We start from the raw sequence: 27878 nt of genomic DNA, 5'->3' as shown, positions 1-27878 counted from the left end.
CAGATGGAAGATCTCTCACTCCCTACCTCTTTCAAATAAAATAAATCTTAAAACAATGACAACAAAACTTTTACAAGAAGTACCTGCTGAGGGCTCATGTTATAGCACTGAGGGTTAGGCCATTGTGTTGCCCGTTAATCCTGACTGCACTGTTTCTGATACAGGTTCCTGATTATGTACCTGGGAAAACAATGGAAGATGGCCCAAGTACTTGGATCCCTGACTCCTACACAGGGGATCTGGATGGAGTTCCAGGCTCCTGCCTTTAGCCTGGCCCAGAATTGGCTGCTGAGGACATTTGAAGAGTAAATAAGGGGATAGAAGACCTACCTCTGCCTTTCAAATAAATAAAAAAAATTTTTTTGGACAGGCAAAGTGGACGGTGAGGGTGAGGGTGAGGGTGAGGGTGAGGGTGAGGGTGAGGGTGAGGGTGAGGGTGAGGGTGAGAGAGAGAGAGAGAGAGAGAGAAAGGTCTTCCTTTACCACTGGTTCACCCTCCAATGGCCGCTGTGGCTGGCGTGCTGCGGCCGGCGCACCGCGCTGCTCAGATGGCAGGAGCCAGGTGCTTCTCCTGGTCTCCCATGGGGTGCAGGGCTCAAGCACTTGGGCCATCCTCCACTGCACTCCTGGGCCACAGCAGAGAGCTGGACTGGAAGAGGGGCAACCGGGACAGAATCCGGCGCCCCGACAGGAACTAGAACCTGGTGTGCCGGCGCCGCAGGCAGAGGATTAGCCTATTGAGCCGCGGCGCCGGCCTTCAAATAAATAAATCTTAAAAAATAAAAAACTACTGAGGGGAAGCCCCCAATGATCTGAACACATGCTATTAAACCCAGTTCCCAGATACCATAATTACAAGTCTTTAATTCTCAGCTTTTAATTCTCACCTTTAATTCTCAGCTAATTAACATGATCCATGAATTTTTCACTTAAGTTTTTGGGGTTAAACATTTACAGGAGTTTGAAGAACCAAATTCTGTTCAAACCATGACAGTAACCAAAATGGATGTGTAGACCAATGGAATAGAGTCTGGAACTAAATCCACACATTTATGGTTAACTTATTTTTGACGAAGGTGCCAAGAATAGGTAGTCTCTTCAATAAATATTGTTGGAAAAAGTGTACATCCAGATGTAATTGAACCCTTATCTCTATGTACAAAAAAATCAATTCAAAATAAAGATTTAAACATAAGAGCTGTAACTATGCTAACAACTATAAGATCACATGGGGGAAAACTCCAAGACACTGATCCAAGCAACAATTTTTTTTAATATGTACTCCTTTTCACAGAAAGACAAAAATCCCATGATATCACTCATACATGTAGAGAATCTAAAAAGAAGTATACCTCATAAAAGTAGAGAAGAGAATGGTGATTACCAGAAACCAGGGTGGTTTGGGAAAGGAAGGTGGGAAGATGTTGGTTAAGGAATATATAGTCATGGAGATGGCTTAGTAGGGAGGGAGCTTACTGCTCTAACCCATAAGAAGATAGTTTTTAAAAAAGTGGATATAGTGTAATCTCTGGAAGAATTAGGAAAAAAGCAGCAGAGGAAGCTCCACCAAAATTAGAATGACATGGTAGACCTACATGGAGGGCGTGGGTGCCCATGGCTCAGGGCTCCAACAGCTGAGAGCCTATGCACCAGTGCTGGAAAGTGAGGTGAGACCAGACTGCAGCAGCCCAAGCCACTGGTGCAAAAGAAGCAGGAAGAACCTAGAGGGAACCAGGCTTGAAGCTCTGTGGGGCAAAGTGTACCAGCCAAATTAGAGGAGAGGGAAAAAAAAAAAAAAACGACGGGACGGACATGTTTCTCTATCTCTGATCACTTTACAAAGGCAGACTGTAACAAGCAGATAGAGCAGGTGCCATTTTGGACATATGTAACAGCTGTGCCAGCTCGTGTCTGTGCCTGGCAACCAGCCAAGAAGACACTCCTGACTCTGGTGGGGAGAACTAACAGGGGCCTAGGAGCTCGTGACCGTGTGAAGCTTCTGAATCTGGACTGTGAAAAAAACCAGGGTGTGTAGGAGGAATCACGATGTGGCTGGGACTTTGAGCAGTCTTAGTGGGAGATGTCACAAGCTTGGGGTTCCTGGTTACATGGTGAGAGACACTGCTGGAGAATCTGAACTTAACACTGAAGACTGCACAGATCCTTTGTGTGGTCCTTGGGACAGAGCGGACGAATAGTATACCCACTGGGGTTATCGTTCAGGCTCTGGTCTCCATTGAGAGCTCAGCTGAGCAGAATATACCTTCCTTCTGATTAAAAAAGATTTACCACGCCAAACATGGTTATGTCACCTTAGGCACGCCCTTAACCCTGGAGAACTGAATAGAGATCTCTGGCCACATTCATTACAAGCCTCTAGAGATTTACTGAAAGTAGACATTCCACTTATCTACAGAGTCACAGTACAAGTACAGTGCAGGGCAGGTATAATCAAAACAGATTGGTACTGGTACAAAAACAGACAGATAGACCAATGGAACAGAATAGAAACACCAGAAATCAATCCAAACACCTACAACCAACTTATATTTGATCAAGGAGCTAAAACCAATCCCTGGAGCAAGGACATCTATTCAACAAATGGTGCTGGGAAAACTGGATTTCCACATGCACAAGTATGAAGACCCCCTAACTTACACTTTATTAAAAATCTACTCAAAATGGATCAAAGATCTAAATCTATGACCTGACACCATCAAATTATTAGAGAACATTGGAGAAACCCTGCAAGATATTGGCACAGGCAAAGACTTCTTGGAAAAGACCCCGGAGACACAGGCAGCCAAAGCCAAAATTAACAACTGGGATTATATCAAATTGAGAATTTTCAGTATGGCAAAAGAAACAGTCAGGAAAGTGAAGAGGCAACTGACAGAATGGGAGAAATTATTTGCAAACTATGCAACTGATAAAGGATTAATAACCAGAATCTACAAAAAGATCAAGAAACTCCACAACAACAAAACAAACAACCCACTCAAGAGATGGGCCAAGGACATACACAGACATTTTTCAAAACAGGGAATCTAAATGGCCAATAGACACATGAAAAAAATGCTCAGGATCAATATCTATCAGGGAAATGCAAATCAAAACCACAATGGTTTCACCTCACCCTGGTTAGAATGGCTTTCATACAGAAATCAACAAACAAATGCTGGCAAGGATGTGGGGAAAAAGGTACACTAATCCACTGTTGGTGGGAATGCAAACTGGTAAAGCCAGTTTGGAAGATGGTTTGGAGATACCTGAGAAATCTGAATATATCACTACCTTATGACCCAGCCATCCCACTCATCAGAATTTACCCAAGAGAAATTAAATCAGCAAATAAAAGAGCTATCTGCACCTCCATGTTTACTGCAGCTGAATTCACAATAGCTAAGACCTGGAATCAACCTAAATAGCCATCAACAGAAGACTGGATAAAGACTGAATAAAGAAATTAAGGAATATGTTCTCTCTGCAATACTATACAGTGGTTTAAAAAAAAAAATTAAATCTGGTCATTTGCAACAAAATGGAGGAATCTGCAAAGATCATACCGAGTGTGGCCGGCGCCATGGCTCAGTAGGCTAATCCTCCGCCTTGCGGCGCCAGCTCACTGGGTTCTAGTCCCGGTCGGGGCACCGATCCTGTCCCGGTTGCCCCTCTTCCAGGCCAGCTCTCTGCTGTGGCCAGGGAGTGCAGTGAAGGATGGCCCAAGTCCTTGGGCCCTGCACCCCATGGGAGACCAGGAGAAGCACCTGGCTCCTGCCATCGGAACAGCGCGGTGCGCCGGTCGCAGCGCGCCTACCGCGGCGGCCATTGGAGGGTGAACCAACGGCAAAAAGGAAGACCTTTCTCTCTGTCTCCCTCTACTGTCCACTCTGCCTGTCAAAAAAAAAATAAATAAATAAATAAAAAGAGATCATACCGAGTGAAATAAGTCAATCTCAAAGGGACAATATCATATGTTCTCCCTGATTGGTGACAACTAACTGAGCACTTAAAAGGAAACCTGTAGAAGTGAAACCGACACTATGAGAAGCAATGACTTGATCAGCCCTTGTCCTATTACTATGTTATTCTTTTTAGTATTTTCTTTTTCTACTTAATACCACTGGTTGAACTCTTTGCTTAACACAGAATTATTCTTAGGTGTTTAAATCCAATTGAAAATTGATCCCCATAAAAAGTAAGAGTGAGAATATAAAAGGGAAGTGATGTACAGTTTGGTACATGTTCCACGGATTCACACCTAAGGGTAATTAAAAATTTGCCATGGGACTCCAAATTCCATTAAGTTGGCAAATAATAATGCCATCTTACATGTTAAAGTGATATTAAGTGTGTAACTGATCATATAGATAGGAATAAGTGTCAAAGGGATCACATAAAGACGACCAAGTGTCTGATAATAACAATAGATAGAATTAAAAAGGAGAGAATGATCCAACATGGGAAGCAGGCCACACAGCAGACTCATAGAATGAAAATTGCCTTAAATAGCACTCTGACCTCAAGATCAGCCCTTAAGGCTTTTGGATTTGGCTGTAAAGCCCATGAGAGCATTTCAAGCATGGAAAGCCAAGACACTGTGGCAAAAATGATCTAAACGAATCCCAGCAAGTGAGATCCTAGTGGAAAGAAGGGACCATAAGTGAAGGATGTACTTTTCTCTGGAGAGAGAAATTCCACAATGCTTATGGCCCTGTTCAAATACTGATGGAGTCTGTGGACTCAAAAGGCTTCCATAGCCTTGGCAGCTCCTGACAAAAGCCTCAGGTGATCACTGACATCATAAATAAGAGTGTCAATTGTTTTTTTGTTTTTTTTTTTTTCCCCAAAAGATTTTATTTTTTTGAAAGTCAGAGTTACACAGAGAGAGGAGAGACAGAGAGAGAGAAAGAGGTCTTCCATCCGATGGTTCACTCCCCAATTGGTCACAACGGCTGGAACTGTGCCAGTCCAAAGCCAGGAGCAAAAGCTTCTTCCGGGTCTCCCATGTGGGTGCAGGGGCCCAAGGACTTGGGCCATCTTCTACTGCTTTCCCAGGCTATAGCAGAGAGCTGGATCAGAAGAGGAGCAGCCGGGTCTTGAACCGGCGTCCATATGGGATGCCAGTGCTTCAGGCTAGGGCATTAACCCACTGCGCCGCCCCAACAGTGTCAATTGTTAAATCAACAACAGGAGTCACTGTGCACTTGCTCCACATGTAGGACCTCTGTCCTTAATGAGTTGTACTATGAGAATTAATGGTAAAACTTGAGTTCATACGGTACTTTATACTTTGTATGTCTGTGTAGGTGCAAACTGCTGAAATATTTACTTAGTATATAATTGATCTTCTGTATATAAAGATAATTAAAATTGAATCTTAATGAAGAATGGGATGGGAGAGGGAGTAGGAGGTGGGACAATTTAGGGGTGAGAGGGTGGATATAGGGGGAAGAACCGCTATATTCCAAAAGCTGTACCTATGAAATTTATATTTATTAAATAAAAGCTTTCTTAAAAAAAAAAAAAAGAAGAAGAAGAATGGGATGGGAGAAGGAGTAGGAGGTGGGACGGGAGTGGGGGAGGAAGGGTGGGTATGGGGGGGAACCACTATATTACTAAAGTTGTACCTATGAAAATTGTATTCATTAAATAAAAGCTTTAAATATATATACAAAAAAGGAACAAATTTGAAAGATTTACAGTATGATAACAATAATTAACCATAATATATTACCTTCTTCAAAAATGCAAGAGGGGCTGGTGTTTAGCCTAATGGTTAAGTGGCCTATATCCCATATTAGATGGTGTGCCTGAGTTCAAGTCCTGGCTCCACTCCTGAATCTCGTTTCCTGCTAACTTGCACTCTAAAGGGCAGTGATGATGGCTCAAGTAGCTGGGTCCCTGTCACACATCTGAGTGCCCTGGATTGAGTTATCAGCTCCTGGCATCAGCATGGCCTAGCCCTAACTTTGTGGGAATTTGGGAAGTGAGCCAATAGATCAAAGACCTCTCTCTGCCTCTCAAATTAAAAAAAGCAGACAGTGGATATTAAGTGCTCTCACTACAAAAATGGTAACTGTGAGTTAATATATTTGTTAATTAGCTAGATTTAACCACTCAACAAGAAATATCCATTCAAAAACATCACGTTATACAATTTTTCTGGCATTAAAAGAGTAAAAGATATATTTTAAAAGAGCAGGTGTTTAGCCTAGTGGTTAAGATGCTTCATTGCACCCTGGCATGCCTGGTTTGATTCATGGCTCCAGCTCCTGATTGCAGCTTCCTGCCACTGCAGTCCCTGGGAGGCAGTGGTTCTAACTCAAGTGATTGGGTTCCTGCCTCATACATGGCATACCTGGCTTGCACATCTGACACCTAGCCCAGCCCTAGGCCACTGCAAGCATTTGGGGTGTGAACCAGTATAAAGCAGCTCTTGTTTGTCTCTCATCTTTCTCTAGAAAATAAAATTTAAAAAGAACAACCAAAAACATTCTGCTAGCATATGCTACCCATATGCTCTGGGGTTAAGTGTGGAAGCAGAGAGAACACAGGGGATGCCACCACATCACCCAGACCAGGCAGAATGGTGGGTGAATGGCAGCTACAAAAGAGGTGAAATGGTCAGACTGGAGGTAGCAGCAACATAACTCTTATGGAATTTGTACAAAAAGTTAAGGAAATGATGTAAAGTATTAATATGATTCTGACACTACTCAAAATGTTTTTAACTCCATCTATAACTTAAAATATTTAGTGTTTAAGAAGCAAAAAATTGGGTCCAGCATTGTGGCACAGATTAAGCTCCTACCAGTGATGCCACCATTCCATATGAGCATAAGTTTGAGTGACAACTGCTCTACTTATGATCCAGTTCCCCTGCTGATGTGCCTAGGAAAGCAGCCCAAGATGGCTCAAGTGCTTAGACCACTGCCACCTATGTGGGAAACTGTCAACTTCGGGAGTGAACCAGCAGATGGAAGATAGGTCTCTCATCCTGTCTTTAATCTTTCAAATAAATAATTACCAATTAAAAAAAAAGTGAAAGACTGTATCAGTATCAGACAGCAAAAGATTAACCTTTCAAAATTTATGTTGGAATGTGCAACATTTTTTTGTTGGGCCGGCATTGTGGTGCAGTAGGTTAAGTTGCTGCCTGCAATGCTGGAATCCCGTAAAGTGCCTGTTCAAGTCCCAGCTGCCTCACTTCTCAGCCCCCTGCTAACATGCCTGGGAAAGCACATTAAAGAATTTTTTTTTCTTTAAAGATTTATTTACTTATTTGAAAGTCAGAGTTACACAGAGAGAGGAGGAGAGGCAGAGATAAAGAGGTCTTCCATCTGCTGGTTCACTCCCCAGTTGGCCGCAATAGCAGGAGCTGCACAAATCTGAAGCCAGGAGCCAGGAGCTTCTTCTGGTCTCCCACAAAGGTGTAGGGGCCCAAAGACTTGGACCATCTTCTACTGCTTTCCCAGGCCATAACAGAGAGCTGGATAGGAAGTGGAGCAACCGGGACTCAATCAGCATCCATGTGGGATGTCGGCACTGCAGGCGGCAGCTTTACCCACTATGCCACAACACCAGACCCAAGAAATCTTTAAAGAAATGTTTTTGTTATCACTTTTATGACACATGAAGATTTCTGAAAATGTCCTCCCATCACCAATTACTTCTTTATGTTTTCTCATATATAATTAAAAGTTATCAGAGTAATTTCAAGAGTCTAGCAGCAACGCAACAGGTGCTCAATCAGTTCTTGTTAAATAGAACAGCATAAACAATCCCGCCTCCCCAAAAAAAAGCCTTTAGACAATCCAACTATTTTATACAAAATACAAGATGCCAAATGGAATTAGGGTATTTCAAAACAATGCATTCAAATTTTAAGAACTAAAGTTATAAGAAAATTCTTGATACGACAACTAAGTATGTAAGCTACTCATGAAAGATCGGTCTCAAATGACTTTACATTAAACTGTGATTATTCTTCATGGAGCAGGATGTTAAAAAGTACAGCATTAACTTTTAATGGAACAAAAGAACATCTATATAGTGCCATCAAAATTTAATGGGTTTAGTTAATGTAAAAATTAAATATTTTTCTAATACATAATTTCTCTTTTCTAAATCAGCTAAGTTAGTATGCAAACCCTATGGAAGTAGTATGTATGGCATCTGTTCTATTATTCTATACCCTGGAAACTAAGCAACTAACCTTTAAATCACGTTAAGTACAGCTTAGCAAAACTTCTGTTCATTTTAAGCTTTTATACTCAGAACATCAATCATATCCTCTCATCAGAACTTACAAGAAGACCCATAATCTTTTTTTACCATTGCTTCAGCTGTTTTCAAAACAAGTAAGTACCTGGCACAGATATAGAATCCTCTGCATACCAGGGACAACTGCTCCAATGATCGCAAGTCCAAGTCACTAGATACCACCCATCGGAAGATATACATCAGGACCTCCATTGGCAACACTGCAGAAGAAAATCACCTTCAGTGAGTCTCCCCTAAGTCATTCCATTGTCACAGCCACACTCCCGGTGCACTGATGCATTCCTAGAAATTCAGAAACTAATAAGCCACACCCTCACTATTGCTCAGAACCACAGCACAAGCAATTACCCAACAGTAATTAACAGTTCCTAACATAAAAAATCTTTTTTCCAGTATAGATTTGATGCTTTTATAAAGCAGCTTTTCATATTGCAAGATTATTTTCCCACTGACACATTACAATGTGTTAGAAAAATGTTACCATATATGTGTATAAAATTCATATCATTAACACTTGAAAGCTATTTTTATCTCCTTGAAATTCTTAAATTTCCTTTCTCTGATAAATTTCAATGTAACATACAAAAAGAAAATATATATTCGTGTCTAAATATTCAGGCTGTTTCAGGACTACCGTCCAACTGAAATGCTTTACCGTAACAGAATTCCTCTGCTTTCTTAGGGCTACCTTACCAGTTCGCCCGCCCTCTGAGATCTTCACTGAAATATGGCATCCCTAAATCACTGCAGTACAAATCATACTGTTTTAGATTTTTTTTTTCCCCAAAGCATATCAGTACAATCAGCAATTATACCTTGATCTCCCACCATATTCTGAACGAGGGCAGCAACCACCTGACCATATAAGTTTGAAAAATTTCAATCTACAGTAAAAGTATTTCTCACAGAGTTAGAACCACCACCAACTCATACCGGATATGTGAGTCTGACTGCTCTCCAGCTCTGGCTGACACAGTTTGAGCACAGACTCCTGAAATGTGAGTTGCTGCTGGAAGCAGGACAAGAGATCTGCCATCTTGCTGTCATCATCATTATCTTCAATGCTGAAAGGAGAGCAGTGATGACATGAAGCGCCTTTTCAGTTTAGAAACCCATTTCTCATAACACCGTTAAATTTGCCTTAAAAAATTCACTTAAAAGCAAACTTTCTCACTATTTAGAAAGAATGTGGTAACAGTTTATCCTGCCTTGCAAAGGAGTATCACAATAAAGTTTTTCAAACAAAAAGGCTTCAGGAATTACCACCCAAAAAGAAATTAGGATTTGGGGGTACAGGTACTGAGGTTTAGTTTTGTTGTAGAGATTTCATGAGTTATTAAAAAAAAAAAACTCTAAATAATTTTAAAAGTTGATACAAACAAGTGATCATAATCCAATCCAAAAAAAACTTTTTTGGGGGCCAGCATTGTGGCGTACTGGGTAAAGTTACTGCCTGCAGTGCTAGCATCCCATATGGGGGCCAGTTTGAGTCTCAGTTGCTCCACTTCCGATCCAGTTCTGCTATGGCCTGGGAAAGCAGTAGAGGATGACCCAAGTGCCTGGGCCCCTGCACCTGCATGGGAGTCCCAGAAGAAGCTCCTGGTTCTAGGCTTCAGATTGGCTCAGCTCCAGCCATTGCGGCCATTTGGAGAGTGAACCAGTGGATGGAAGACCACTCTCTGTGCCTCTCTGTAACTCTGCCTTTCAAATAAATATAATAAATCTTTTAAAAAATGTTTTTCTTTTGCATAAAAATATAGACAGGTCATCTTAGGTACTTACCAATGGTTTTCTAATAGATGTGACTTATTAACTTATCACCCCACCTTAAGAAAGGAAAATATCTAATTTAAAAAATCTTAAGAGTCCACAAATCATCTATCAACACACTTAAGTGTATAGTTAAGAGTTCTTAAAAAAAAAAAAAAAGTATCTAGCTTCTCATTTTTGCTTAAGCTAATCCTAAAGATGATCAGACTTAGAAAAAGCCTTGGAGGCCGGCGCCACGGCTCACTAGGCTAATCCTCTGCCTTGTGGCGCTGGCACACCGGGTTCTAGTCCCGGTCGGGGCACCGATCCTGTCCCGGTTGCCCCTCTTCCAGGCCAGCTCTCTGCTGTGGCCAGGGAGTGCAGTGGAGGATGGCCCAAGTGCTTGGGCCCTGTACCTCATGGGAGACCAGGAGAAGCACCTGGCTCCTGCCATCGGATCGGCGCGGTGCGCCGGCCGCAGCACGCCTACTGCGGCGGCCATTGGACGGTGAACCAATGGCAAAAGGAAGACCTTTCTCTCTGTCTCTCTCTCACTGTCCACTCTGCCTGTCAAAAATTTTTAAAAAAATTTAAAAGAAAAAGCCTTGGGTTAAGATGAAGTTAGAAAACTAGGAAGGGCTGTTTATAATACCACAAAAACTATATAAAATCACAGAAACTTTCAGAGCTCATCAGATCTGGTGAGGGGGGAAAAAAAAAATCAATGTATCCTTAAAGAAGTTTCATAGCATCTGGGTTTGTTTAAAGGAGTGGGAGAGAAAGAAATGCTTCTTCAATGCTTTTTAGTACAATCTTGCTTAACAGTACCTAACACCTACCTACAAAATTGGCCAAGAGCTGGATGTAAATGAAAATGACTCTACTCAAATTTAAAGAAGGTTTAGGAAAAGTCCAAATGAGCAATTTGACTGTGAACTACCTCGGAGTGTTAACTCTAATTTGGTGAATAACATTATTAGCTGAAGAGTTCAACCAGGTAATTAAAACTAACTTTATTGGGATGTTTATAATATGGTTTATGCAAAGTTTAATCGTTAATACTGTATTCAGTTAAAAAAACATGCTGGTAACTAAGCATATTATGAATGTAACTGACTTCACAAAATTATAATAGCTAATGTCTCCTTACCAAAACTATTTTTCTTGTATTATGTGCATTTGATCTGACATTTTCTCATGGGTACAAACTCCCTCCCATTCTAATATCAGCAAACAGGACTTTTTAGGATAAAGGGATTGAAGCAAATTTTCTAACTCTTACAGTTTCAAAAGTACTGACTTAAAACTATGTCCTCTTGATCTTTTCTATATAAAACCATCAATGCTACTTCATGACTCTGATTCAAGTGGCACCCATGAAATGAAACATGATTCCCTTTAAGAGTGCTTATACCCTGTGCTTGCACATTGAAAACAATGTTATTTTAGAACTTTAAATGTTCTGCTCACACACATTAAGTCTTGTTATAATTCAGCATAAACCTAATTAAAAGCCATTTTAAAATATAAACCTTAAAATATATACAAAAGCACAAACTAGTATAATAAAATTCCATGTATTCAGTACTCAAGTTCCACCATTATTAGCATTTTGTCAACTTTAACCTAACAACATTTTAATACTTTTTACTTGAACTAGGTTTCAGAAAGTTGAAACATGTTCTTTACTCTTTCCAGGAATCACTGCTTGTATTTAAAAATCCACTCTTTCATCATTTTATTTTTGTTGTATCTATTTAAAACGTGCATATCAATATTTTAGACTTAAGATTTCCCTACTTAAAATATTTCTACAACTTTATAAGCAAGGATATACTAAAGACTATGCAGCTTAAAAGAATGAACATCATCTTTTATCACGTTAAGGGTCAACAGGGCAAAGATGCTTAACTTTAATATGCATTACTGTCTATCAAATTATATACGCACTAGCTGTTTCCAACGCCATCACCATCTGGAGACCGGGAATAAGTAATCTTGAACTCTATATCAGGTACAAGTTGCATAGCCCTACGATAAAACTTGATGGCTAAAAGAAGAAATAAAGCTAAATTAGCTATGACCACACATTTCTATATAATTTCCTTTGATTATCCTTAACTGTGGTTTAAGTTGGTAACTTTCTAATAATCAGCCAAATTCTTTTTCTACATGCAACTCAGTAGTTCAATGAACAAACTAATTTCCAAATCTTACTGTTCAGAAAGAAACTTTCCTAAAGGCTAACATGTTATAGAAACTTAAGATGTTATATTTTACTCTTCTCTTTTAGCTCTTCCCCTCATTTTCCTTACCCACTTACATACAGAATTAATTTTATGTGGCTGCCTTTGGTCTCTGAAAATAAAATGGTTATCACCCCAATAAAAATACTTCTATACAAACTTCTTTCCATGACAGAGTTAAGGAAAATCAATGCTTCTCCCAGGTAGAATAAAGAGAAAAGTTTTTCTGGAATTTACCCTTCACATCCAAGTTTCCCTAGCCAAGGTACCTCCATATTTAGCTAAGCTGTAATATTCAATGAACTCTCCTCATGGGGATATATCACTAAAGCCAGAGCTGTTGTGGCTGACTAATTTTTTTCTCTCAGAAACAGTCTACTCAATTCCATATACTTGCATTCTGTCTATATTCTATTTTTCTACTATAAATATTTTGTTATTCTGGGTAAGTTACTATATGCCAAGTGGAGATGGAACTCTCAGAAATAAAGTCTGCACAGACGCTTGACCAATTGGACACTTTTAAAATCTGTAAAGAAATAGCACTAGAATAATCTTGCAAATAGATGCAGTAACTCTGAATGATCTTACTTTAGGAATATTTTCAAATCATTTAAGCACAAGCATTTTCCCCATGCCCCAACTGTCTTTTACTATCATAAAATAAAAGCGTAATTACAAACCTAACAAGATAAATAGCCCCATCATCTTGTTTACTAACACATTTCTATTGGATTAATAAAAGTAATAAAGGCCAAAGTGTATTCCTTTGGTAAAACAAACTAGAACTCAGAAAGCACATACATGTTCATTTTATGAATTATTTCCCCTTTCCTGAAATAATTTCCACCTATAAAAGGAAAATATCCTATTTTAAAATGAATAAAATTTAAAGTATTAATGAAAAATACTAAAAATGTAGAAAAACATTATTTTACTCATCCTCCGAACATGCTTCCCAGCATTATTATTTAAAGAGACAGGCTATGTAGAAATATAATTTTTACTTTTGAATTTTTTGAGAAAACAATTTTAAACTATAGGGAGACTACTGTCCTGTGCCAAATATATACTAGTAAAAAAAAAAAAGTAGCAGCAGGTTTATTCAGAAATGCCATGACTACCGGATTCCTAAGCACTGGGTCTTTACCTTCATAAAGAGCTCCATTTTGTTCTTCTTCTACTGCTTTTAGGAAGAGTTCTCGAGCCTATAAAAATTGAAAAACAATTTTTGAAAATCTGTGGTAACAAGGACTATGGAGCCTCCATTGTGGCTCGGCAAGTTAAACCACCACCTGCGACGCCAGCATCCCTCGGATCCAGCTCCCTGCTAATGCGCCAGGGAAAGCATCAGAAGATGGCCCAAATACTTGTATGCCTACCACCCATGTGGGAGACTGGGAAGGAGTTGCAGTTTCCTGGTTTTGGCCTGGACCACCTGGCCATTTGCAGAGTGAAACAGCAGGTATATAGAAGATATCGCTAACTCTCCCTTTCAAATAAATAAATATTTTGTTTGTTAAAGGAGTTTGGATGGCAGAAAGAGCCTTTCTAACAAACTATCCTAAAGCTATCGGACATTAATAGGCAAAAATAATTCACTCCAGGGGTGGGTACTTGGCACAAAGCTTAACATGCTACTTGGGCTGTCTGCATCCCACATCACAGTTATCAGAGTTCAAGTGCTAGCTCTGCTTCCAATTCCAGTTTCCTAATAAGCACTCTGGGAGGCAGTGGGTGATGGTTTGGATAGTTAAGTTGCTGTCACCTATACAGGAGACATGGATTGAAGTCCTAGTCCCTGGTGTCTGTCCCAGCCCTGGCTATTGCAAGCATTTGGGAGTAAAGCAGTGGATGGGAGATCTGTGTCTCTCTGCCTTCACAAACAAAATTACCCAGACAAACAAAACTCACTTTGACCTCACATAAAAATTGAAATGGATCCTGAACTTAAAATGTAAAATACACCTGGGGCCGGTGCCATGGCACAGTAGGTTAATCCTCCACTTGCGGCGCCAGCATCCCATATGGGCGCCAGTTCTAGTCCTGGCTGCTCCTCTTCCAAGCCAGCTCTGCTGTGGCCTGGGAAAGCAAAAGATGGCCCAAGTGCTTATGCGGGGGCTCCTGCACCCGCATAAGAGACCAGGAAGAAGCTCCTGGCTCCTGGCTTCGGATCAGCACAGCTCTGGCCATTTGGAGAGTGAACCAATGGAAGGAAGACCTTTCTGTCTGTCTCTCCCTCTCACGGTAACTCTACCTCTCAAATAAATAAATAAAATAAATCTTTTTTTAAAAAATGAAATACATCTATAAAACTTTTAGAGAAAAAAATAACAGAAAATATTGGGAGATATAAGACTTAGGCAGAGTTCTTAACACATGACAGAAAAATCATGATCCATAAAAGGAAGAGTTAATAAATTGAACCCCATCAAAATTAAAAACTTTGCTCTGTGAAATGTCCTGCTAAGAGGATGAAACAGGAGCTGGTACTATGGCTCAGGGGTTAAAGACCCGACCTGCAGTGCCACCATCCCATATGGGTGCCAGTTCAAGTTCCAGCTGCTCTACTTCTGATCCAGCTCCCTGGTAATCTGCCTGGGAAAGCAGCAGAAGATGGCCCAATTCCTTGGGCCCCCATACCCATGTGGGAGACCTGGAAGAAGCTCTTCGCTTCTGGCTTTTGATCAGTTCAGTTCCGGCCATTGCAGCACTTTGGAGAGTGAACCAGCGGATGAAAGATCTCTCTTTCTCTACCTCTCTCTATAACTTGGTCTTTCAAATAAAAAAAATAAAAAGGATGAAACAACAAGCTATATGCTGGGAAAAAATATTTACAAGCCTGATTTTCAACACAGTACTTGTATCTAGAATATAAATCAACTTCCAAATCTCAACAGTAAAACATAATTAGAGAAGCACAGATATTTCAGAGAAGATATGCATGTGGGAAATAAGCACATAAACTATTCATAAGCCATTAAGGAAGTACAAATTAAAATCACAATAATGTATTACTACACACAGAACTAAATGACTAAAATTATAAAGTAGTGACAGCACCAAATGCTGATAAGGATGCAGAGAAACTGGATCACTTATACACTGCTGATGGGAATATGTTACATTTGGAAAAACAGTTTGACAGTTTATTTCAAAACCAACGTGCATCTGCCATAGAATCTAGCAACTGCACTCTTGGGGATTTATCCCAGAGAAATGAAAACTTACATTCACCCCAAATCCTGCACCTAAATATAATTATTCATAATAGCTCAAAATTAAAAACAACTCAAATGCCCTTTAAACAAGGAATGGTTAAAAACAGTACAGTATATCTATCTGCATTATGCAATACACTATATGATAAAAACAAACAAGCCGGCTGGCGCTGCGGCTCAATAGGCTAATCCTCTGCTTGCGATGCCGGCACACCGCGTTCTAGTCCCAGTCGGGGCGCCGGATTCTGTCCCGGTTGCTCCTCTTCCAGTCCAGTTCTCTGCTGTGGCCCGGGAGTACAATGGAGGATGGCCCAAGTCCTTGGGCCCTGCACCCGCATGGGAGACCAGGGGAAGCACCTGGTCCTGGCTTTGGATCAGTGCAGTGCACCGGCTGCAGCGCACCAGCTGCTGCATCCATTGTGGGGGTGAACCAACAGAAAAAGGAAGACCTTTCTCTCTATCTCTCACTGTCCACTCTGTCAAAAAAAAAAAAAAAAAAAAAAAAAAAAAAAAACAAGCCGACACACAACCTGGATGGATCACAAGGGCTCTATGCCAAGTGAAAAAATCTATCTCAAATGGTTGCACACTGTAGGATTCCAGTGATACAACACTAATGTGAACGTCATGAATACAAAATGGAGAACATATTAGTGGCTGCTAGTAGGAAGGAACATCCAGGGAAGGAGGGTAAAAGAATAGAAATCTGTGAGAGCTGTCTGAATTAAAATGGAGTCAATGGGGCTAGTGTTGTGGCACAGTGGTTTAGATTGCTGTTTACGATGCCAGCATCCCATATGGGCACCAATTTGTGTCCTGGATGCTCCACTTCTGATCCAGCTCCCTGCTAATGGCTTGAGAAAAGCAGCAGACTGTGGCCCAAGTGTCTGGACCCTGGACCCATGTGGGAGAACTGGATGAAGATCTCAATTCTGGCCTGGCCCAGTGCTGGCCCTTGCAGTCATCTGGGGGAGTAAACCAACAGACAGAAAAACCTATCTCTTCAAGTCTTTCAATTAATTAAAAAAAAACCTAAAAAACAAAATGGAATCACCCATGTCAACTCTAGCAAAAGCAAGCTGGGAGATCATGAAGCATGATTTATTTGCCGGGTGATAAGAACTATCACAAGAAACTCTGCCAGTCCAGCAACCTTGCAGAGGCCATCACAATATGGCAAAGGATATGCTTGCAGGGGCCACCTGCAGTGCCAGCATCCCACCTGGGACCCGTTTCAAGTAGGTGTGCTGTGCCTTCAAGTACGAGGATAGAGGTAAAACAGGCAGCTTTCAAAAATATTTTCAGAATGCAAGCTTTCAAAATTTTCCAAAATAAAGATTATATCACTGGGGCTGGCACTGAGGTACAGTGGGTTAGGCCACAGCCTGCAGCATCAGCATTCCATACAGGCGCAGGTTCAGGTCCCAGCTGCTCCACTTTCTATCCAGCTCCCTGCTAATGTGCCTGGTAAAGCAGTAGGAGATTGCCCATATGCTTGGGACCTTGCCACCCACACAGGAGACCCAGAAGAAGCTCCTGGCTCCTGGTTTCAGCCTGGCCCAATTCTGGTTGTTGCGGTCATTTGGGGAGTGAACCAGTGGATGGAAGATCTCCATCTCACCTTCTCTCTGAAAATCTGCTTTTCAAATAAATAAATGAATCTTTAACAAACAAAAATATATCACTACAATATGTTCAATGCAAAACATAATAAAATGTGCACTAAGTTAAGGCCTTTGGAAAGGCATCCTTTGAAAAGGCTTCTGTTAATAAGTTCAGAGGCATCAATCCTTTACACATCAAGTAAATCTCAGGGGTGTGTAAATTAAAAGACAATTCCATGAATGTAGTACAGCTACAAGCAAAGAAGCTTATGGTAGCAGTATCATCAAAAGGGATCTACAAACTGGGCTATTAAGTCAAAATTCTTCCATATGAAGAAAAACTTTTACTTTACAGATCATGTGCACATGTCACTGGAGCATGATGGTATGACGATGTCTTTAATACTTAACTTTTCTTCTTTTGCCATTTCTTGTTTTCCTTTGGTATCTGCTGCTGCTTTCAGTAGAGAGCCTCTTGCTGCTCTGCAAGGTCGGGTATCTAAGTTGCTAGTGCCCACACCTGGGGCAAGTTCAAACATCCACTGAGCTCGGAACATCTGGAGTTGTGCCTAAAGGGAGACAGGTGTTTCAGGACTCAAGGAAGAGTGGCTCAACTTTGGAACAACTCACTGATGTGCCCAACATCCACTCTCATGCACACATTCTAAGGCCAGAAAATAATCTCTTAAGTTACCAAATATACATTAAACTTTATTTCTCAGAATAAAAACTTTCTAAGACTGTCAAGAACCATGAAAATTAGCCTAAAATAACTCTATACAGCAAAAAATCTAACGGTACTGGAGAATTAAATTTTACTTAGAAATGCATGTGAGCTACCACTCAGATCTCAATTTATAAGTTCTAATAATTCATTAATGAATACATCATCTAGTAGACATTAACAGTGCTACTACAGGTGAGCCCAAAGTCTTTCTTTTAATTAAGATATAGTTCAGAAAGGAAGTATTTTTCCTATAAATACAATTAAAAATTTTAAAGCACAGAGTGACGGCCCCTGTGTAGTAGACTCTGATGTGCTGCCTAGATTCCCCTTCAGCAATAAAGAACCTGTGACCCCACCTTCTTGCAGTTCTGCCTGAAAACAGCCCTGACTCGTCAGCCCTCAGCCTCAGCCTCAGCCTCAGCAAGATCACCGACTTCCCAACCCCCACCTTTTATTGATGGATGATAAAGGCCTGGCTCTCTTGGGTCTCTCATTGCCACTCAGGCCAGCTCTAAAAGGCTGCTCCAGCTTCAGAACTCCCACAGGACTGGCAAAGGCAGCCCATTAAGACTGCTCTGCAGCTGGCCTTCTCCCTCTGCCCACTCCGGCCCGCCCTCCCCCCTCCCCCCACAGCACTGATACCAAGTGTGTTCCCTATTCAATCTTTTGCACTGCAAGCTACTTGGTCAACCAAGCAGAGGCAGGTCTCCATTCAAAGAGGACTGTGGCTAATGGGGCTATGTATATTACTCCTAGCTTTCTGTTTTTTAAAGGCATAAATAAAACACGTTTTAAAAACATTTTTTCTCTGTATTCTGTATACGGCTTTGGTTCCCACACTCTTCTAAACATGCTACACATGTACCTCTGACTTACCCAATCTTGAGCAGCATGCAACATTAAACCATGCATTCCAAATAAACAGTATGATAGTTTCAGTGAATTGCACTTAATAAATTACAGTAAAAAAATTTTTTATCTCAATACACAAAAAATGTACCTCATCCTTTTACAGTCTGTTTCATGGTATGGATGCATCATTAGTGAATACAAGTTATGGACATTCAGGTTGTCTAATATTTTCCCATATAAACTATGCTATAATAAACATCTCTATACATGCACACTTAGTCACTTTACCCATTCCCTTAGGGTTAATTTCCTGGAAGCAGAACTGCTGTGTCAAAGGGAATATGTTTTTCACCGGAATCCACACTGCCAGCCTGCCCTCCAGAATGCTGCAGCAATTTACACTTCATATACAATGCATGAGTGTTCTCACAATCAGACAACAAAGGACATTATTCATCAAACTGATTACATGATTGATGAAACTAATTATCTCTTCAAATGCCTAATGGCCAATCCTAATACTTTCTCCATTAACTGTCCATTCATAGCACTTTACTGTGTTCCTCTAATTTACAAGAGTACTCTACATGCTAAGAATTTCTATCTTCTGTCCCGATGTGGTAAGTAGTTCCTTCTAGCTGACTCATTCTCTTTATTTATGATGTCTTTTGTTCTATATAGATTTTAAAATGTTTACCCAAACTTGTGATTCTTTTTAAGGTTATAGGGTTTGAGCTATGCATCAGCCTTAGCTTGACACTTTAAACCTATGTATTAAATTATATAGTACAATTACAGCTATTCCTTTTTACCACAAATAATGTAAGAACTTACATAACGATTACATAATTATGACCAATTTCTGCAAATGCATGAGAAGCAACAGAACAAGAAATAATATGACTGAAGAAACATGCCTGCAGATCGGTTTCAGCAGGACTCTCATTTTCATCAGCATCTCCTGCTCCGACAGTATCAGAATGACAATCTTCCTCAGCTTCTGCCTGCCGGAGAAAAACCCAGACAGTATCAGAAGTATGTACACATCAGTGTCCTTTCACTCAGGGGCTGGCTACTGAGAACCTAATGGCAACAGTCTGTGGAACCCACTTGGTGCAGCAGGACTGTAGGATGCATTTGGGACAGTCCTGTTTACATCAGAGGAAAATGAGTATACAAAGCATAGTCTCTGCTTCAAACCACAGTTTTAATATCATCACCAACCTTGACATGCCCCCCAAATTTCACACTTCTCTTCATCCAAAAATTATATGTAAAGCAATTCAAGTCCATTACTGCTCATAAATGATTTGCTACGATTAATTGGATAAACAAAGTCAATTCTACCACTATCATACGAGTATTCACTTATAATCTATAAGAAAAACTTTCATTTTAGAAAAGTTGTTAGTTCAATAACAAAGTAAGTGGATTTTTAAACCTTCCTAGAAGAAAAATATTTAAATTAATCCCTAGGTACTGATGATCCAACTATAGTAATTATCAATGACTTATTTGATAGTTTATGAATTATTCAAATAAAGTCTACGTAATGCAATTGGTTGGTATGTCTCAATTCTTTTCTAACAGTCTCCTGTTTTGTAAAATTTATTTGTGATGAAACCAGGTGGTTTTTTTGTAGGGTCCAGATTTTTGCGAGTAGTCAGTAAATATGTTCCTCTGCCCTCTTACTTTCTATAAGTGTGGCTGGATCGATAGGCTTAATTACATCCTGGTAAGTTTTGTTTTTGGTAAAATTACATCATAGGTGATGCTGTGTCTTCTATCAGGAAGGGAAGTGTTCTGAAAGGAAGTTGAGGGTTGAGAAAGTGGTGTGGCAGATTTCCGAACACAACCGAGTCCAACTGAGGCCAACAAAAGTTTAAAAAAAAAAACACTAATAATTTTAGTGTCCGCAAACTCTAGCAAGTTCCAAAACAGAACATACTATAATGTTTCAGGCCAATGCAATACAAAGTTGCTTCTCTCCATGTACTTTCTCCACAGGTTTAGTTTAATGATACCAAACAGATAAATTTTGATTTTTTTTTTTTTAACATTGTAGAATTAAGCTACCTCACTGGGCTCCAGTTTAAATGTTTTGATAGGTGGTTAAAAAGAAAAACCTTGTTTCAGAAAATTAGTAACATTTAATTGCGGTAGAGTTTCCACACACAGTTTTTGTTTCAGGATCACCTGTAAGATCAGTTCCCAGAGAAATGTCCATCCTTTTAAATAACTAGTATGTTATTAAGCACATTCTATGACTGCTATCTGTTCATTTATACATTAAATGTACCAGGAAGCCTTGGGAGTGGAATGGTTCTAACAGCAAATGCTTTTATAAACTATTTTATCTGTGGAATATATCCAATTTTTGTATATTGGACAGGCTTAAGGTGGAATACATCTGGACTAGAATTTATGTGGCCTGGGACTTAACAGTGGTCTCAGGTCAGATTCTTTCTACTTCAACCTTTTATTCTCAATCAGTGTTTATTAAACTGAATCCTACCTTCCAGTGAAAATGAAATATTACTTCAGTGCAATCTGTTAGATAATAGACTTATTAGCAAATGGAACTTGTGCAACACTAAATGTGTTTGGAACACATATACAGGGATGTGGTAATCAGGGAAACAACCTTGAAAGTTAGCTAAAAATAAGAAAACCTACTTGATTTTACTAATTCCAAAGATGTTAAGTGTAAACTTAGCTCTAAGTTATTTTCAGGAAAAACATGTCTGTCTCAACACAGATCACAAAACGTGCCAACCAGATACGCTTGCAGTACAGAGCAACGTAAATAAGCCTTGGTTCCTAGCTTATCTCTGGCAACCAGATTCAAAGCAGAGGTACGTTTAACACACTGTAAAGGATAAATCAGTAAAAAAATAAATGAGACCAAGAATTCAAATGAATTTCCAGAAAACTGGAAAATTGAAGAATATATTGTTAAATAATTTCTTTAAAAATCTCTTGAAGTTAGGAGCTTTCCCTAGTAATAACACTGCAGGCAGAAAAACATAACGATGGACTCTGCAAGTAGAGATCACATGAGAAATGGCATTACTGTGTCAAGTAAGCCTCTGCTTTATTACTGTAAACACTCTACACCAAAGGGAGGGGAACTGCATTCTCCTGGGCGTGCTCTGAGCCTCCCAACTCTGGCCCAGCAGTCCCACCACACTGACCTCCCGAGCTCTACCTTCTCCCTCCAGCCTGTACTCTTGCATACACTGCTCACTCTCTCCATCTGGATCCCTCTTTCTTCCTCACTCACCCTTCAAGACTGAGCCCAGGGACCATCCTAGAGGAATTTTCTGATCCTTTCCAAGTGCCTCTTTCTTCTTCTAAGACCTGTACTGAGGTTCTTTTTGTTTCCTTCAGGGTTTAGTGCAGTGAAGACAGACATCACCTCTTAGTCATCTTTGGAACTTTAGGGCCAACATGTTTTGCTTGGTTCACAGTAAAAGCCTGGCCAGGCCTCTCATGTTTCCTTTGTAAAGACATTTGTAGAGATTTTGTGACTCAGGGCCACCACCTGCAGTGCCAGCATCCCATATGGGTGCCAGTTCAAGTCCCGGCTGCTCCACTTCCAATCCAGCTCTCTGCTACAGCCTGGGAAGGCAGTGGAGGATGGCCCAAGTCCTTGGGCCCCTGCACCTGCATGGGAGACCAGTAGACACTCCTGGCTTCGGATCCACGCAGCTCCAGCCATTGTGGCCAATTGGGGAGTGAACCAGTGGATGGAAGACCTCTCTCTCTGCCTCTCCTCTGTGTCTCTGTAACTCTAACTTTCAAATAAACAAACAAGTCTTTAAAAAAAAAAAAAAAAAGACTGTGACTCACAAGATTCCTTTCTGTAGGTGACATTTCACAATAAAGTTTCTAGGGGCAGGAGTACCACCTGGGTTTCACACCCAGTTCCAGTTCCCGACTCCAGCTTCTTGCTAATGCAGCCCCTAGCCAGCAGTGGTGGTTAGCTCCAGGAAATGGACTGTTGCCACCCATGAGGGAGACTATGAATTCCCAGCTTCCAGCAACTGGGGAGTATATCAGTGGTTGGAAGCTTTTTTTTTTTTTTTTTTTTTTTTAATATTTATTTATTTGAAAGGCAGAGTTATCAGAGGCAGAGAGAGGCTACAGCTGTGCCCGTTCGAAGCCAGGAGCTTCTTCTGGGTCTTCCACATGGGTGCAGGGGCCCAAGCTCTTGGGTCATCTTCTGCTTTCCCAGGCTACAGCAGAGAGCTGGATCAGAAGTGGAACAGCCAGGTCTTGAACTGGTGACCACATGGGATCCTGGCACTGCAGGCAGTGACTTTACCTGCTAAGCCACAGCCCCGGGCCCCTTCATTCTTTCTCAAACAAGTAAAAACCGTGTTACTGTGTGTCGTGGGGTGTTATCATAAAAGTCACCTTAAAAGAGGCCGGCGCCGTGGCTCACTTGGCTAATCCTCCACCTGCAGCGCCGGCATCCCATATGGGCACCGGGTTCTGGTCCCGGTTGCTCCTCTTCCAGTCCAGCTCTCTGCTGTGGCCTGGGAGGGCAGTGGAGGATGGCCCAAATGCTTGGGTGCCTGCACCCGTGTGGGAGACCAGGGGGAGGCACCTGACTCCTGATCAGTGCAGCGCGCCAGCCATGGCGGCCATTTGGGGGGTGGACCAATGGAGGGAGGACCTTTCTCTCTGTCTCTCGCTCTCTAACTCTGCCTGTCCAAAAAAAGTCACCTTACAGGTTTGGTTATATTAAAGGTCTAGTGCTGTATCAGAGTCTGCACTATGTCAGGCTGGTAAGAGGTACTCTAAATTGGTTAAAAAGATGCCATGCAGACATTTAATGCATACCGCAAGGATGTAGAAGTAGGAAACCTATAACACAGCATATTCTCTCCCGAACTCTGAGTTCTAATCCATTATTCCTTTGATGTCTGGCAGTAGGATCACAGAAACATCATATTTGGGGTTTTACTCCATTTGCTCAACGTAAAAGCCATCTGCAAAAAGCAGGTCCTCAGCTATCACCCAGAGCTTGTTGTTTTTCAAAACTGAGTTTGACCTCAATATCGCCTATTTGCTTCAGGAGCTCAGATCATCAGCATTTTACTATTTCACGGGTGGAATTAATGAAACATAAAGGTAAATTGCTTAATCCTGGTCAGAGAACTAGCCCCTGAAGTTCAGGGGCAGAGTCGATAGGTGCTTTTCCCATCCTTCAGGTTAACGAAATACACGAAGTCAGCCATCTCTTGGATACATATTTGAGCAAGTAAGTTTGGAATCATTTCGTCCTGGATTCATTCAGCCCTACAAAAGATTAGTTTCTCAAGTGCACGATGTACTTACTAGAAGCCAAAGAAAGGCACAGGGCCGAGGACTACTTATTCTAGAACTGTTCGCGCTGTCAGAACCGCGGTGCTTAGCTCAGCCTCTCCATTTGCACCGCACAAATGCCGCTCCAGCCCTTACCGCCCTGCAGTCGCATCCTGCCAGGACCGCCTGCCAAAATCCTACCCAGGGCGCTGACGCCTCACGGGCTGCAGGTGCGACCCGCACTCAGGACTCCTTAAGGGGCCGAAACGGACTTAGAGTGGGCCCGGCTTTCCAGGAGAGAAGCAATCAACAAGTGTCTCTGTTTGCCAGGGTTCCTTCCCCAGTTCAGATACTGTTTTTGATACACGCCCTCGAGAGCCGCCAGACCGATTCAACTTCCCCAGGGAGCGGAGAGGGACCTTTTCCTCCGCTGTCCAGTAAATCCTCCTCACTGCGAGCTCGCCTGGCACGGGGTCCAGCAGGACGAGCCTGGGGAGCCGTCAGGGCTGGCACCCCCTCCACTCCCTCCAGGGCCAGGGTTCCTTTAGGGGGTGCTGCCCGCGCGGCTCCACTCCTCCCAGCCTCTCGTCCCCCCTTCCTCCAGGCCTGGCCGCTCCTGCTCACCTCACCCCCGCCCCTGCAGTGTCCCCCGACCCTCCCCAGGTTACCATGCTGGCGGGGCCGCCGACCGCGGTCGAGGGGCCCTCCGCGCCCCCTCTGCACCGTCCCCCTGGAGGTGGGTGCTGGGTGTCCGGGTGTCTACTCCTGCCTGCCTGCTGCAGCGAGGCTTAGCAGAGTTCTCGGTCGGAGAAGCGCACCAGGCAGCGGCAGTAACTACGGGCCCGGCGTACGGCAGCCATCTTCGCGGGGCAGGGGGCCAGATCTGGGCGCGCTGGAGCCGCCGGGCACTCGGGGAGCGGAAGAGCGCCCGCTGCCAGCCGAGGCAGAGGACTACGAGGAACAGCGGAGCGTCGACCCTGCCGGAGACCCCGGACGCCGCCGCGGAGATGCCCGCTTAGCTGCGGAAACCTGCGCGACGCACAGAGCATGCGCAGTGCTGTCGCCGACCATGCGCACGGCCCCGACTCCTCCACCCGCGTGCTGCCCCGTGGTGGGCGAGGGGGCGCGGGCCTCAGGTGCGCGCGGCCGGGGTGGGGGTGGGACTGCTAGGTCCCCGTACCGCAGAGTCGGCGTTATTCGGCGTAGTGAACACTGAGGCAAACTTGAACACGCGTTATCTCTAGAATGTAATCCACATTTAAGGTTGAACCCCTAAGGCAAACTGTCCTGAGGCGCAGCGAACTGGACGCTCCGGAAGGTGGCTACACGGTCCTTGGTGACTCTGGCTAGCGTCCTGCGCTAGTAATAAGGGAAACTGTGGAACTCCGCGACAATCACGGCAGTTACAACGACGAAGCTACTTAAAAGCAGAGACAGTCTGAAGATTGAGGCCAGAAAGCATTTAGGTACGCAGCAGGAGTACGGTGAAAATAAAGCCAACGCAACGCAAGTGGCACTACAGATCCCGTCATGCTATGCAAGGAGGACGTGCGGTTCCAAGGCCCTGAAACCATGGCGGAGCGGAGACGGCGCCCGCGGGGCACTCTGGGATGTGTAGTTCGCCGTTGCGTGTTGCGTGCCGGAACTTACACAGGGGTTTTGCCCCGCCTTTTAAAGCGCAAACACCTGATTTCGCATGAGTGGAGGCGCTCCTGTTTGTCAGGCGGTATTTAATTTTGCCACACTTTAAAAACCCTTTTAACTACACAAGTTTGCATTTTCAATGAACACCTACAGCCTTTATCGTCTCTTACCTTCATTTAACAAACTTTGAATTTCTAAGGTTAATAATACTCGTTGTCATCAGGATTCTAAGACCCTATAAACTCACTATCTAAATTTCTGATCCATTGTTTTATTCTGGAAGTGTTAGAAAGTCTACACATCTTCGGAGAAGTGAAGGCAAAAGGGAGGGAAAAAAGAGGGAGAACGGTGAAGGAAGAACATCTAAGTGCCATGTTTTGGTTTTAGGAGCCACACTTTGAAGAGCAGTTTTACTTGTATATTAATCAGCTCCCTATTTTAAAAAAAGTACCTTCATGTTTAATGCAGGCCAACAAGTTAGTATTTTTCAATTTTAAAGAAGTCTCCAGGGTTTGGATTTTGTAAGGGTGATTTTTCCTCCCTATGACCTTTGTAAAATTGGATTTTGAAATTTAAGTTGGAGGAAAGGGTTAAATCTAAGAATTTATGAGAAGAAAATGATACATGATGTTCTTGAAGGCCAAAGATCAGTTCTGAAAATGAAGCATGGATATTGAAATAGTTTCAGTGGCCAACGCTATGGCATAGTAGGTTAAGCATAGTAGATTAAGCCTCCACTTGTAGCACCGGTTCGGGTCCCAGCTGCTCCCCTTCGAATCCAGCTCGCTGCTATGGTCTGGGGAAGCAGTAGAAGATGGCCCAAGTGCTTGATCCCCTGAACCCACGTGGAAGACCTCGAGGAAACGAGGAAACTCCTGGCTCCTGGCTTAGGATTGACACAGCTCTGGCCTTTGTGGCCATTTGGGGAGTGAACCAGCAGTTGAAGGTCACTCTCTGTCACTCTTTCAGTTAAAAGTGAAAAATGAACTAAAAGATTTTTAATTAAAAATACAGCTTTTTGTGATAGTATATAATTTATTAGGTTCCTTCTTTATTTTCCCTGATAAACATTTTCCATTTTCATTAGCCAGATGGCTTGGCCACTTTATAGGTAAATATAAAAGTAGATGCATGCTATAAATGTTACTTGCCAAGTGGCCAAATTCACCTTTCTCATAGTCTAGGAGAGGAAATTTTAGAAAACTTGACTATTCTGTATCTTGCAGCTTTCTTCAAGAGACACAAGAGAGGGAGTCAGGCTTTTTATGTAGGGATATCATCTTTAGTTCTTAGAATTCGAAAATAAAAAGATAGAGAAAACTGATATGGAAATTTAAACTTAGAGTGGGAAGCACAGTGTGTTAAGGGATTACTGACTTAGTGAGTATTAGTGCCCTGACCAATGGCATCAGCACCAAAACCTCTGGGGATGCAGCCCAAGAATTTGTTTTCACAAAGCCCTCCAGGCGATTCTGATGCCTCCTGCTAGTCTTTCAGAGACAGGGGCTTAAACAGCAGTTACATCAATTTAAATCAGGGGGCTGGAAGCCACTTCTTTCTTAAAGTGCTTCACAGTCAGATGATGTAAGGCAATGTAATGTGTGATAGAACTGAATGTGTTTTGAGGCATGCAAGTACATGTTACATTTCATAAAACTAGTGACATAAAGAAGACAGGTGAGCAGAGAGTGGCTGGTCCGTTGTCCACTCCGTTAAGGATCCATTCTTTCAAACCACAGTTGCAATCAATCTGAAAATTTACAAGTCTACATGAATGCTAACAGGTCATCAGCTGCGTTTTCACTTTAAATATTCCTCAACTGTGATAAAAGATAACACAAAATCTGCCGTTGTAACCATTTTGAGTGTCTACACTGGTACCTCAGCCCCGTTTCTAAAAATCAGGAAAGTGGTTTTTCATCATGATGATAGTTAATTAATTGGACTGGGGACACACTCCGACAGCTTCCACCTGTGAATCCTGACAGCTGTGGAGCCGAGCTGTAACCAAGCGTGCGTTTGGCGGTCGGGGTCCGAGTCGGGGGTCAGCGCGCGGCCGGGATCCCCCACCTCCACCCCGCCCCCAGCCCCAGTCCCGGCTCCGTGCGGCTCGGTGGCCGCGGTGCAGGGCCGCGCAGGGCCAGCGAGGGGAGCTGCAGGGTAACTTTTCCCAGGGAAAGAGGCCGGTCGTCCCCCACCGGCAGCCACCCTGCCTTTTGTTTGTTTTCCTGCCGGA

At 42.4% G+C, this 27878-nt stretch overlaps 1 protein-coding gene across 1 annotated transcript in view; it reads right to left on the bottom strand.

The window, feature by feature from the left end:
• Positions 1–25031, bottom strand: part of FBXO9 (F-box protein 9) — a 41047-nt gene extending 16016 nt beyond the window's left edge. The window contains exons 1-7 of the mRNA XM_062186284.1: positions 24667–25031; positions 19603–19689; positions 17519–17675; positions 13432–13491; positions 11986–12085; positions 9220–9350; positions 8372–8486 (exon numbers count right to left, since the gene is read on the bottom strand). Coding sequence (XP_062042268.1) covers positions 8372–8486; positions 9220–9350; positions 11986–12085; positions 13432–13491; positions 17519–17675; positions 19603–19689; positions 24667–24669 — 653 coding nt within the window. The 5' untranslated portion in view covers positions 24670–25031. The remainder of the gene's footprint in view (positions 1–8371; positions 8487–9219; positions 9351–11985; positions 12086–13431; positions 13492–17518; positions 17676–19602; positions 19690–24666) is intronic.
• Positions 25032–27878: the final 2847 nt, after the last annotated feature.

Source organism: Lepus europaeus, chromosome 3 (genome assembly GCF_033115175.1).
Source record: "Lepus europaeus isolate LE1 chromosome 3, mLepTim1.pri, whole genome shotgun sequence".
Taxonomy (NCBI): domain Eukaryota; kingdom Metazoa; phylum Chordata; class Mammalia; order Lagomorpha; family Leporidae; genus Lepus; species Lepus europaeus.
Note: the sequence above shows the minus strand (reverse complement) of the source record. Positions and strands in the feature narration are given on the sequence as shown.